Source organism: Gossypium hirsutum, chromosome A09 (genome assembly GCF_007990345.1).
Source record: "Gossypium hirsutum isolate 1008001.06 chromosome A09, Gossypium_hirsutum_v2.1, whole genome shotgun sequence".
Lineage (NCBI taxonomy): Eukaryota > Viridiplantae > Streptophyta > Magnoliopsida > Malvales > Malvaceae > Gossypium > Gossypium hirsutum.
In genome coordinates, this window is record NC_053432.1 from 47,709,891 (window position 1) to 47,724,247 (window position 14,357).

The 14,357-nt window shown below is 31.9% G+C and overlaps 1 protein-coding gene and 1 long non-coding RNA gene across 2 annotated transcripts; both read left to right on the forward strand.

Annotated features, from left to right (window-relative positions):
- Window positions 1-6,396: 6,396 nt before the first annotated feature.
- On the forward strand, window positions 6,397-7,689 carry LOC121206069 (uncharacterized). The gene is made up of 2 exons (XR_005901050.1): window positions 6,397-7,181; window positions 7,460-7,689. It is a non-coding gene; the product is annotated as an uncharacterized lncRNA (long non-coding RNA).
- A 2,112-nt stretch (window positions 7,690-9,801) lies between these two features.
- LOC107943897 (21 kDa seed protein) lies at window positions 9,802-10,671 on the forward strand. Its single transcript, XM_016877706.2, has one exon. The coding sequence runs from the start codon at window positions 9,818-9,820 to the stop codon at window positions 10,499-10,501; it is 684 nt and encodes a 227-aa protein (XP_016733195.2). The 5' UTR covers window positions 9,802-9,817; the 3' UTR covers window positions 10,502-10,671.
- The last annotated feature ends 3,686 nt before the right edge of the window (window positions 10,672-14,357 follow it).

A 14,357-nucleotide genomic window follows, 5' to 3' on the forward strand; every position in this document is an offset into this window, starting at 1 on the left:
CAAAGAGAGTAAAAGTACCAGTAATAACATCTGGCGAGGAAGCATCCTCGCGTGCGTGTATAGCGTAAGCTCTAGCAAGAGCACGAGCCTCAGATCTGGTTGTAGCATCTCTAGATCCTCTCTGACCGCCACTAGCATTGCCCGTATTCCTAGATGGTCTACCCCGAGCAGTAGTAGCACCAGGCTTCCCACTCTGATTTACGTTGTGTTCAGACAATCTCGGGCAATCTCTAATAAAGTGGTCAGCTGACCCGCACTTGTAACAGGAGCGGTCATGGAATCTACAACTCCCCGAGTGCCATTTACCACAATACTGACACTCCGTTCTGTCTCGACGGTCATTTCCAACACTGGCGACCGAAGTGACTCGTGCACTCACAGGGGGTCGATCACGGTCTCGTCTAGAAAAACCCGAAGTGTCTCTAGATCGGCCCAAATCATCTCTAAACTTTTTCGATGATTGTTGAAAGGGCCTCCCTGAAGACCTCTTACGAAACTCCTTTGCTCCCATATCAGCTTTTCTTTTCTCCATACTGAGCTCCTCGGCTTTGCAAGCTCGCTCGACAAGTACCACAAATTCTCGGATTTCCAAGATGCCAACATACAGCTTTATATCATCATTCAGTCCATCCTCGAAACGTTTACACATTACGGCTTCTGAGGAAATGCATTCTCGTGCATATCGGCTAAGCCTCACAAATTTTTGTTCATAGTCGGTAACCGACATGGAACCTTGTTTAAGTTCAAGAAATTCCTTCCGTTTTTGATCCATAAATCTCTGACTGATATACTTTTTCCGAAACTCGGTTTGGAAAAACTCCCAAGTTACTTGCTCTCTAGGCACAACAAAAGTCAACGTATTCCACCAATAGTAGGCAGAATCACGTAGCAAGGAGATAGTACACTTTAGGCACTCATCGGGTGTGCAAGATAGCTCATCGAGTACCCGAATAGTGTTGTCCAACCAAAATTCAGCTTGCTCGGCATCATCGCTATCCGTAGCCTTAAATTCAATAGCCTCGTGTTTTCGGATTCTGTCAACTAGGGGCTTATTTGACCTTATTTGGTCAGTTGCCGGAGGTATTGTGGTGTGGGGGTGGCATTAGTCGGGAATGGAGGTTGTGGAACAGCCGTATTAGTTCGAATGTATTGGTTGAACCAATAATTCATCACGCTATAGAAAGCTTGTCCAGCTTCATCATTCGGATTACTAGCAATAGGTTGAGAGTCCGCCGGAGCTGTCCCTTGTGCGGGAGCAGGCGCTACACTCTCAAGATCATCAGCTACCGCTCGGTCGGGATCGGGATCCATTACTATAAATAAACACATTTTCAATTGTCAGAAATCACCACACTATCAAATAATCACAAAATGACATGTATAGCTAGACCCAAACGTATTACGGTAGTCCTAGAATCGACAAAACCGTAGCTCTGATACTAATAAAATTGTAACACCCCGTACCCGAGACCGTTGTCGGAAGCGACCACGAGGTGCTAACAGACATAATTCATGTATGTTCACAGTCCATTTTAAAAATTTCTAGACAGCTGGCTACTGCGTCACTGTCACCTTAAAAATCATATCTTAAGTTCCAAAACTCGAAAATCAGTTTCGTAATTTTTCCCTGAAACTAGACTCATATATACATCCACAAATTTTTTTCTAGAATTTTTGGTCAATCCAATTAGTACAGTTTAATAGTTAAAGTCTCCCCTGTTACAGGGTTTGACTACACTAACCTTCCTGCATTGCTACTTAGATAACTCCTTATACAGGGCTTCAATACTTATGCCGTTTGTTTCTAATGAAACTAGACTCAAAAAGGAATCTATAAATATATGGAATGACTTATAATTATCTCTGGTTAATTTATAATGAATTTCCAAAGTCAGATCAGGGGATCCAGAAATCGCTCTGGCCCTGTCCCACGAAAACTTAAATATCTCTTAAAATATGACTCATATGACCGTTTCGTTTCTTCCATATGGAAGTAGATTCATCAAGGTTCGATTAAATAATTTATTCACTATTTAATTCCATTCCTACTATTGTTAGTGATTTTTCAAATTCACACCACTGTTGCTGTCAGCATCTGCCTTTAAGGTAGACTTTACCTATTACATAGTTTCCATGATTCAACTAACCCTTTAGCATATATAGCACAAAGTATGATCGTGATTAACCATTCCAATGGCCAATCATTGCCAAGCATATCCACACCTCTCAATAACCATATACATACAAAATGATTATAACATTATGCTCAAAAATATATATAAGCCATTTTCGCATGGCTATCCAAATTTATACAAAACTAAAGGGTACATGACCCACAACAAAAAGGGTAGTCCTATACATGCCATTTCAAAGTTCAACCAAAAGTGTACCAAAAGGGGCTTTGATAGTGTGGACGACTTCGACTTCAACAATCCCGAGTCCGATAGCTGACGAACCAAAATCTTATCGTTGGGATTTTACGAGCGTATTAATTGAAATTATTACAGCAAGATCGCTCATTCCCAAGCCAGGTACCTTCGGGATTTAACCGGATATAGCTACTCGCTCGAATGCCTTCGGGACATAGCCCGGATGTAGTAACTCATACAAATGCCTTCGGGACTTAGCCCGGATATAGTAACTCGCACAAATGCCTTCGGGGCTTAACCCGGATATAGTAACTCGCACAAATGCCTTCGGGACTTAGCCTAGAACTAGTCACTAGCGCAAATGCCTTCGGGACTTAGCCCGGTTATCATCCGAATATTCATGCACATATCAATAAATCATGACACATTTATATCTCATTTTCATAATTAGAGTTCAAACACAAGTCACGTATTAAGCACTCCCATTTTCGGCTCACTAGCCACATACAAACAGCATGGTTTAGTTTGCTTTATGACACGATCTCTATGCACATACGGCTACCGTCGTACGTATAGACTAATTAACTCATCATATAATTCAAGTAGAATCATCATATCACCGTATATTTTTTATGCTCATACATCATGACTTAATCAAATCATAAACTAAGTCTCATTGCTCGAAAACTTACCTCGGATGTTGTCGAACGATTTCGATGGCTATTCGACCACTTTTTCCTTCCCTTTATCGGATTTAGTTCCCCTTTGCTCTTGAGCTAATTCAAACAAATTTAACTTATTAAAGTCTCATTATGCTCGCTTATGGCCGAATATGACAAGGAGTTTGATAGGTTATATGGCCACCTTTAGCTCAAATACAAAATGGTCATACGCATTTTTAATCACATTGAGCAATTTAACACAATTAATCTAACATTTCCTCATGTACACCTTTATGACCGGATACACATATCATTAACCTAATATCACTTAACTAAGCACTTTAACAAGTTTTCTTTAACTATACACACATTCGGCAATGACAAAGACAACTTAACAAACCTCAAATTCAACTTATAACAATATATACTCAATATTCAAAGCATTTAACATCACTTCATCATAATCTTACATCATGGCCGAATGCTCCTTTTAAACCATTTACCCTCACAAAGCATAAATTTCATCATCAAGCTTACAAGCTTATAATCCCATGAATTATAACCTCCTAATATTCATCCAACTCTCACTCATTAGCTTCTAACATAAATCTCAAAATCTATAGTTCCTTTTTTTTCTACCCGTGACCGAAATCTCCAACAACACCAAATGAAAATATACTTCATGGATCTAAGGTAGAACCAAGAAAGGAACTCATAAATATCAAGGTGTAAGCATCTACCATTGTTCATCTAGATTTAGCATGAAACATAACCATCACCCTTATTAATCTCCATAGCCGGAAACCTTACTCAATCTAAAATCAAAATTTCAACATGGGTTACCAAAAATAACTTGATAACTCACTCAATATCAACCAAAATTTCAAGGACTAGCATAAACTTTCTTACCTTAATATTCACCTAAGATGGCCGATTGCTTCATCCCCTTCTTCCACTTTCAATTCGGCCAAGAAGAACCAAAGAATGAAGCTTTTTTTTTTCTCTTCTCGTTTCGGCAAAAATGGGGGAGCAAGGATGAAACAACTTTGGTTTCTCCTCCCACTCCCCACATATTTTATTGTTCTTAACACAACATGTTGTCATAAACTTTTCATAATATGTTTTACCCATCACAATTTGTCAATTCACCTTGTCATGGCCGGCCACTACTATTTAAGGGGGAAAATTGACATGCAAGTCCACCTTTATGATTATATGCACTAATAGATCTTTATAGATTAACCTATCACATTTCAAAAATGTCACACATAAGTCCTATTAACTAAATTCACGTGCAATCAACTAAATTGAAGCTTAAAACTTTCACACATTCATATTCACATATTTTAGACAATAAATATCATATTCAAATAATTTAGTGACTCGGTTTAGCGGTCTCGAAACCGCTTTTCGACTAGGGTCACTTTTGGGCTGTCACAATCCTTTAAGCCCTAAAAAACATGATGAATTTTGACTTCAAAAATTTATATGTTAAAAACCGCAAAAAGGATGCCCAATTATTTAGTCCAACGAGAGAATCAAAACCCAACACGGTAGGGCACGGTTCTTTGAATTTCCAAACGTTGAACATTGTCTCGCTTTGGAAAACATGAATGAAATTCCAAAGGGATATTCGATTATTTTGCACAAACGAGAAATTGCAACCTAGCACGATAGGGCACGATTCCTCGAATTGTCGAACGTCGAACATTTCCTTCGTTTTAAAATTTTTTTAGAAAACATGAACAAAATTCTAAAGAGACATCCGATTATTTTGGGCAAACAAGAAATTGCAACCCAGCACGATAGGGCACGATTCCCCGAATTGCTAAACATCGAACATCGTCTCCGTTTTAAAGAATTTTTAAACGAAAAATTATAAACCGGCTTGGAATACACTAATTTAACTTGAATTAGATTTAGAGAATTAGAAATCATAAAGTGATATTTATAAATCGAAATAAAATAAAAAAACGGGATAATATACATGAGCATAATAGATGCATTAATATAAAATAAAATAAGAGACGAGAATAACAAAAATTAGCTAACACGCGAAATAATCACAGATCAAATATAACGAAAAGTAAAATAAAAATTTAAGTAAATGATATATACGTAAATAAATAAATAACATAAACAATAATAAAAATAATAATAATAAAAATAATAATAATAATTAATAATAATAATGCAATGATAGTAAAAAAGAAAAAAGTGATAACAATAATATGTCAAATAATAAAGATTAATAATAATAATAAATATAGCAAAGATAATGGTAAGAATATACAATATATATAGTATTAGAGGTAAATACACAATACATACATATTAGAAATAATCATAAAAAAAACAACTATTAATAACTATATAAATAGATATATAGTACTTGTATATACATGGCATAGTTTAAAAAAAAACATGAACATAAGATAGTATGAGAAATAATAATGTATAAATGATGTAGTATTAAGATATATGCATAACAATAAAAATGCAATATTAAAAGATATATACACGTAATATAAAAATGCACCCGTATTAAAAATATATATACATAATAAAAATGTAATCTTTGAAATATTTACATAGTATATACATGCTAAAAAAGTAATAAAAAAGATATTAATGATATTACATAGATATATACATATATCAAAATGAACACATGATAATACTCAAAGCATGTACACAATATATAATATATAAAAAATATATAAATATAATATTTATAAAAAATACATATATGGTATAATGTTAATATGTATGCATAATATGGGGTTTGATATAATATTTAAATGTGTATACATGAAATATATAATAATAATAATAATAATAGTAAAATCGAAGAGCATCTAAAAAAACATAAATAAATGAACTTTTTAGTATAAAAAGTTAAAGGAATAAAGAAATAAATAGATGAACAAGATAATAAATAAAACAATTTAGTTTGAAATTATAAACAGAAAATAAAATAAATAGAACAAATAAGACAAAAATAACAAATAATATTGATGGAGCAAAAAGGACAACGTGATAAGGATATTAATAGCAATAATACAATGAGCAGTTGTAATAAGCCATGAATGTAAAAATAAAGGCAAAAGAATAGTACAAAACAATGGTGAAATAAAAATAAAGAAAAAACAAAAATGGAAACTAAAAGAATTTGAATTAACATAAAAAAATGAAGTCTAAGGCGTAAAATATAGGTAAATTAATAAATATAAAAATAAAATAAAATATAAGGGGTTGAATTTAAAAAGAGCAAGTAAATAAAACACTAAAGAAAATAAAAACAAAACTAGAATATTAAAAATAATAAAAAAATAAAAAAATAAACAAGATTAAATGGTCAAGGAACCGAAAATAAAAAAGAAATGAACTTTAAGGGATAAATTAAAAAGTTAGAATTTGAGCTAAAATGAGATACATGTAAGGGAAGAGGGACTCATATTGTAAATAATGAAAAGAAGGCCATCAAGGATCGAAATGAATCACGCTGAAACAACAAGGGACTAGCTGGAAAATATTCCTAGTCTTTTATGCGCAGTGTTTCGAAGGACCCAGATGTAACCCAAACAAAATCTAAGAGCCAAATTAAAAAAAAACAAAAGAAAACAGAAAATGGGGCCTGGTCGAATAGAGTTGCAAAGGAGAAGGACTAATCTAGCAAATCTCCCATTTAGGGATAATGCACACCCCACTCCACCAAACACGCCGTTTCATAATCATCATTTAAACAAAAAAAAACTTTTCTTTTTTTATTCCGTTACCAACTTTCCCTTTTTTATTCCATTACCAACTTTTCCCTTTTTTATTTTTTATTCTATTATTCCATTACCAGCCTTCCCCCAACTTTAAACAAAAAGAACAGAGAGCTTCCCTGCTCTCTCCCTCTTTCCCTTCTCTTTTATTTTCTGCTAGGGTTTCAAAGAAACCCATCATTGCCGCCCTTCAACTGCCGCGCCACCACCGCACTCGGTGGCCGGCGATACACCAAAATGGGCTCCTTTAGCTCTCCCCTTTTTTACTTGTTGGAGGCTAGTTCCAAAAACGAAAAGACAAGGGTTCAACCCTCTTTTTAGACTCAACCACGCCGAACGGAGGGGAAGGCTCCGATAACGCAGCGGCGGGGCCGGATCTGGTGAGAATCCTTCCTCTTTCCTTTTATTTTTTTCTTTTTTGTATCTTTGTTTAATAGATTTGTATAAAAAATAAAAGAAATATTAAAGAAGCAAGAAAACGAAAAACGAAAATAAAGAGAACAAAATCGGAGATCAACCTTCTGTGTGTTTTTTGTTTCATTCCTTGAAAAATATGCGAGTGATACAATTTTTGGATCCCCCCTTTTACTATGAAAAATTGAAGGCTTTATAGCCAAAAACCATACATTTTCTAGCTATTTCTTTGCTCCAATTGCAGGTGTTGAAGTTGTGGAGAACGAGGGACGTGAAACATGGGCGAAAACATGGAGCGGGGTATACGGGGATCCTGTCTGGAGTGCTGACGTGGGGGTTGAGTTTGTAGTCTGCTGAAAATTTTTGAGATAGTGGGCTAGTAGGGTTAGTTTAGGTTGTGGGCTGATGGGGTTTTAATTTGGGCCATGTATTATTAATTAAACTGTTTTATTATTATTATTATTATTATTTTTATTTGGGCTCAGGCTAAGGTTGAAATTAGGTTTGGTTTTATTGGGCCCCAGACAAAATTTGGGCCTTACAACATATTTACGTTCTAAATATGTTATTTCTACACACATACGTCTATGATAAAATTTTTAGTATATATTAAGAGTTATATTAAATTAATATCACTCATGAACTGAATCTCAATATAATTGTAAAATTATCAAAAAAAAATTAAAAGCAACAAATAATTATTGTGAGGATATTCTTATATTTTTATATTTTAATGAATTTGGGAAAAAATACAATCATAATATAAATGTTATAATATTTAAACCCAAAATATTAAAATTTTTACCATTTCAACCAAAATCATATTTAACTTTCAAACCACTTTTAACAAATTGGACACAATTTTTTTCGTGAGTGTACCTAAATAGCACATACAAAGTGCTCCTAACCATTTATCTCACATTTGAATTGTGTTATAATACGGAAAAATATAGGGTTAAATACAAAATTCATGCAAAAATTTATCCATTTCTCTTAAATTGATATTTTAAAAAAAAAATTATCTTATATTGATATTTGAATTTTTTTTTCATTAATTAATTTAATATTTTTATTAAATCATTAAGTATGAGATATATGGTAAAATAAGATTGTGACACATGAAATGATTGATGATGTCATAGTCCATTTTCTATTTGACTTTCCCATTTTTTCCCATTTCCCTCCTCTTTTATTCTTTCCCATTTCCATTTATTTTTTCTTTTCTTTTTATTCTCCTCTTCTCTTTCCCAATCCTAGCAGCAGCTAACATGCACCACAGCAGCACGACGACATTGTCACCGACATTTGTTCTTCGGTCCAAATAATGACACTAGTCAACTTTTAAATCATCATGGAACTTGACCGTTAAGTTGAGGATTCTTAATCTGAATAGCAGCGCCATATAAACGAGGAACAGGAGCAGGCACCATCTTGGGTTTTTTCCACCATCGAAACAACAAAAAGAGTTTTTTTTTCACCTTGGGTTTTTGGTTTGCCGACGAATTAAGAGGGTCATTGAACTGGAATGGAATTGTAGCTGGAAAATCAAATGAATGAAGGGACCAATTATTCAAAATCAAAAGAGATAAAAGCTTGAAACGAGAAGATGAAGCCCAGAAAATATCGGCAATAAGACAAGTCAATAAAAGACCGATAACAATGCATATCAATAGAAATCTTGTCATTCCTGGTGTATGTTGTTGCTTCCCTGTTAGTCTCACCATTGCATCTTTTGTTTTTGCTACTTTGGGTAGATAAAGTCACTGCAAATTGGGGAATCCAATCCCTTTATTACATCGAAGTTAAATTAGGATTGACAAAAATATATATGAGTTCAATTTTTCTTGAAATCAATTTGATGTTTTAGGATTGATGGGTTTTGTTTGTTATGTTAATTTTTTTATGGGTTCTGTTTGTAATGCTAAATTTTTTAATGAATTGATGAGTGTTTTAATGGGTTTGTGAAATTAATGTTCTGGGTTTTGTCGAAGAAGATATTTTCGATTGTTTTCTTCCTTTAATATATGTGTTATGAACATATAACACAAAGAGATAGAAAATGAAGCAACCAATGAAAGGAAAAAAAAAAGGAAAAGAAAAAATGAAACAGATAGAAGAGAGGTAGAAGACGAAGCTGTCAGGTAGAGATGGTGAAAGGAAAAAGCGAAAAATAAAAAAAAGAAAGGAAAAAAAAAGTTGCAATAGTCAAAGAGGTAGAAGAAGGAAATTTCGAAGGAAAAAAAAATTAGTGAAAGGATTTTTAAAAATATAAATGAAATGGAAAATAATTGAAGGGGAATAATTTTTCAAGCCAAATAAAATGACACATGATAATGTACAAGTGGTCAACGCGGCGACATCAATAAAAATTTAACGACCTTAGGTTTTTAAGTATTAATATAGTGGATCAAAAAAAATTTAGACATTAATTTAAGACAAAAAAATCATAAATATTAATATAAAAAAAATAAGTTTAAATATCAATTTTATATTTAACCCAAAAATATATTAAAAATATATTTTTATCAATTTTTGATGTTTATGGCCTCTATAAATTGGCATGCAAAACTAGACCAACACATACTAACACTATCTTCGAAAAATGAAAGGCACAACAACAGCTTCACTTTTCCTTCTTTTCATCTTCTCAATCATACCACCGTCCTTTTTGTTCGAGGTGGCCAACGCTACAAACTATCCTGTGCTCGACATCGATGGTGACTGGCTCCGCACAGGAGTTGAATACTACATTGTGTCAGCGATATTTGGTGCTGGTGGTGGGGGGCTTGCCCTAGGCAGGTCTACCAAACAACCATGCCCTGAAATCGTCGTTCAAAGACGATCCGATTTCGACAAAGGTACACCGGTGATATTTTCTAATGCAGACACCAACGATACTGTAGTCCGCCTATCCACCAATGTAAACATAGAGTTCGTTCCCATCAGGACCAAACTCTGCCGAACAACAACAGTGTGGAAGATTGACAATTATGATGATTCAGCGGGAAAATGGTGGGTGACAACCGATGGGTTTAGAGGGAACCCTGGTCCCAACACTTTGACCAGTTGGTTTAAAATAGAGAATGTTGGCATTTTGGGTTATAAGTTTAAGTATTGTCCTTCAGTATGTGAATCATGCACAACATTATGCAGCGAAATTGAGAGAGATGTAGATAGTGATGGACAAATCCGTTTGGCTCTCTCCGATGGCAGTGGATGGCCATTTATTTTTATGAAAGTAAACTCAGCTAGAGCTAGGAGCATTCAACAAGTTGTTAATACTTGATTGAAAGCAATTATCATGCATGATCTAATTACTATAATATTAGTTTTAAGCAAATAAAAGTTAATCCCCTGGTGCTTAATTCTGGGACAGGCATATGCATACAGGGTTTGCCTCTTAGAGCCTTGCTTTGTACTCTTTTCAACTTAATGAATTAACCATTTGGTTATTTACTCTACTTTTTCCTTTTTCTTTTTGGCTGCCGAATGAACGGATGTCTTTCCATGTTGATTTGTTTATTTTTAATATTTGTTTGTGTTGGTTTATTTTGAACTATGTGTTTATACTCACAAATATGTTCATGAAATTATAATTGATTATGTTCACAAATAATGTTCATTAACGACAAGTAAACAAATAATAAATAAACATATATATTATTTTTACATATAAAATAGTCAAATATAAATATTAATAATTATATTATAAATAAAAAATAAGTATACAAATCATAATAATTTTATTAATATATACTAATGAAATAATAAACAAATTTTAAATAACTTATTAAAGGAGCTTTAAGCAAACATAAACGAATTTATTTATGAATATAAATGAATTGAACAAATTTTATTTATGTTCAATTTATTCAATAAATAAGTCTCAAAATATTATTCTTATTTAATTATTTAACTTAATAAACAAACATAAACAAATAAAAATTCAACTATTCATCAAATGTTGTATTCTCTTATAAAAGAATAAAAAAATTAAATTGAAAAGTCACAGATGATATTTCATCATGATGGAACTTGAACTAAAATCTCATTAGATAATCAAATTTTTATAAATTTATTTGAATTTAATTTGATTATTTATCTAGAAAGTAATATTCATCGATTATTGGAATTTTCTTATTATTATAATTTTTTAAATATAATTATATTTAGATATCCATGCATTTAATTTAAGAGAATTACATATGAAATCATAAGTGATTCAAAATTTAAATGAGTGATAGAATTTGTGCAAGCACACTTCTACTACTGATAATAATAATAATAATAGAAAAACAATATCCTGCCATTAACTCGTATAGTAGGTTGAATAGGTGAGAGTCAGAAGACAGACAATAATTGCATGGATACTGTGAAACTAGTCGGCAATAGAAAGTTGATGAACTTTTAAATGAAAATTAATAATAATTATTATTTGTCGTCATATCCTTTATTATATCGGCAAGAAGATAGAAAGCCTGAAGGTTCACTAAGATCTAAAAAGAAATTATATAGCAACTCTTTATTTTTGATGTTGGAAGATTCAATTTGAGAGGTATGATTTTGCTCATAAAATTGAATTTATTTTTGTAAGGCTGTGATTAAACAAAATGAGATACCGCAACCCAAACAAACAAAAGTTCAACCTTTTGAAATGAAAACAAAATCCGTACATGAAAATGAGAGGAATATTATACTAAAAAAAACTCCGTACATGTAACCAAAACTATTAAAAATGATAAAAAAATCAATCAACATTAAATCATCATATGTATTATGTTATAGTCTAAACAAGTAGTTGATAATACGAAACTAATAAAAATAACAAAAAAATACACATTATATGAAATTTTATCTAATTATTTTAGTTCATATTTGTTGAGTTACTCTCTCTTTAATATTTAACATATGCTCCTTATTATCATTTATTAGTTTTTGACCAAATTCATCATCATCTGTTTTTAAATATGCATCACTACAATAATTAAAATCTCCTTCTTCCAACTACTCTTCGAAGTATGGATTATCTCAATTCCACTTATAATTGAAAGTTATAAAATATGGAACATGCTAGTAAACACATTTCGAAACCTTGAATATTTTAAATTAAAGAATTCACAAGCTCTCTGTGGTATTTGTATTTGCCACTATTCTCTCAAATGGTATCATATCCCACGATATGGTACAAGAAAATATTTTCTATCTACAAAATTAGCATCGACTTTATAATATTGGGTTTACAATCCAAATAATATGTAGCTTTAATTATTAAAACTTATATAAACTTAATTTGGAGAAATATTTATGCTAGGTTATATAACTATTTATAATACGTAAATAAAGTAAAAATAATATAAAATTTGAAATGTATAACCTTTATTAAAAATATTTTTATCCAAAACTTTCATAACTGGAACGATAGAAATGTGCAAATGTATAAGTGACAAGTAATGTTGAGTTATCGTAACCATAGGGACTGTACAAGAAAATATTTATCTAATGCAAAATTAAACAATTTGGTCTTGGAAAATATATTAGTTTAAAGAGGTTTTATAAAATTAAAAATTAACTAACTTAGCTAAGAAAAATAGAAAGTAAAAATTTTCCAATGCACAATTTCTAAAAGATGAGTTTAATCAATATGACATAAATATGTTAGATCATTTTTATTCTTTAACTTAGAATAATTAAAGTTGTGCTCATGTTGTTACGAGTAATTTCACGGCAACTCAGTAACTTGCTAACTAATGTACATACTTACCTACTAAAACCCAATAACATCTTGACCATATCTCTATGCCAACTTAAATGGTTAATTGAATTTTAATAAACAAGTAAAAGATTAAGTGAAGTAACAATATATCTCTATATTGAAACAATTTAATCACAATAATCTTGCAAGTTATGCAACGCTAATATATTGTTTAACACCGTTGCTAATTTAACCTTCAACTACCTTAAAAGATTAAACATGCATCAATTAAATATTGTGTCCATTAATTATAATTTCAATTCACTTAAATAATAAATTTAATAGTTACCTTACAATTTGTAACACCCCTTACCCGAGACCGTCACCGGAGTCGAGCACGAGGCGTTACCTGACTTAACTTACTAATTCCGGGTATAAAATTTGCTTTTAAAATTAATTTATTTATATTCATTCAATATGTCCCTTAAAAGGGCCCTCTAAACCCTAAAACATGCAATTGAAACGGTTCGGGACCAAACCAGGAACATTAAAAATTTTCCGAATACTTAGACAAATCAAAACAATTTATTTCATTATTCCTTATAAAACTGCCCACATGCGTCATATTCACTAAATAAATCATAACTCGAGTCAAAAACCTCAAAATTTAAATTCATGAATTTTCTATGAAACTAGAGTCATATATCTTCTTACTAATTTTTTTCCAGAATTTTTGGTCTAGCCAATTAGTACAGTTTATTAGTTAAAGTTTCCCCTGTTGCACTGTTCGACTACTCTGACCTCTCCTCACTACGAATCAATTTTCTCCTTGTACAGAATTCAAATAACCATTCCATTTGTCTCTATTGAACGTAGATTCACTAAGGAATCTAGAAATATAAACTATAACTCCTAATTATTTTTGAAAAATTTTTAATGAATTTATAAATCCAGAACAGGAAATTCAGAAATTGAGAAATTGCTCTGACCCTATCTCACTAAAATTCAAATATCTCTTAATATACACTTCTTTTGCATACTCTATTTCTTTCATATGAAAATAGACTCAATAATCTTTAATTCTATATCTCATTAATCACCTAATTCTATTTCTACTATTCTTGGTGATTTTTCAAGATCACGTCATTGCTGCTGTTCAATACTATTTTAATGCTAATTTCACTTTTTCATGATTTCTTTGTATTAACTACCATTTAGGCATACATAACACCGAAACATGTTCTTCATTGGCCATTTCAATAGCTAATCATTATCAAATATTACATACCATTCTTTAGCCATATCATAAGGACATACACACAAAATGGCTAAGTCCCTATACATGCCATAAACTAGAACGTTTGTAAACGAAGATACCCATTTGGTAACTTGATAGTTGATAGTGTGAAGTGATCTCTGACGTCCTCCAACCCAAGCTTGCTTTTAAGTA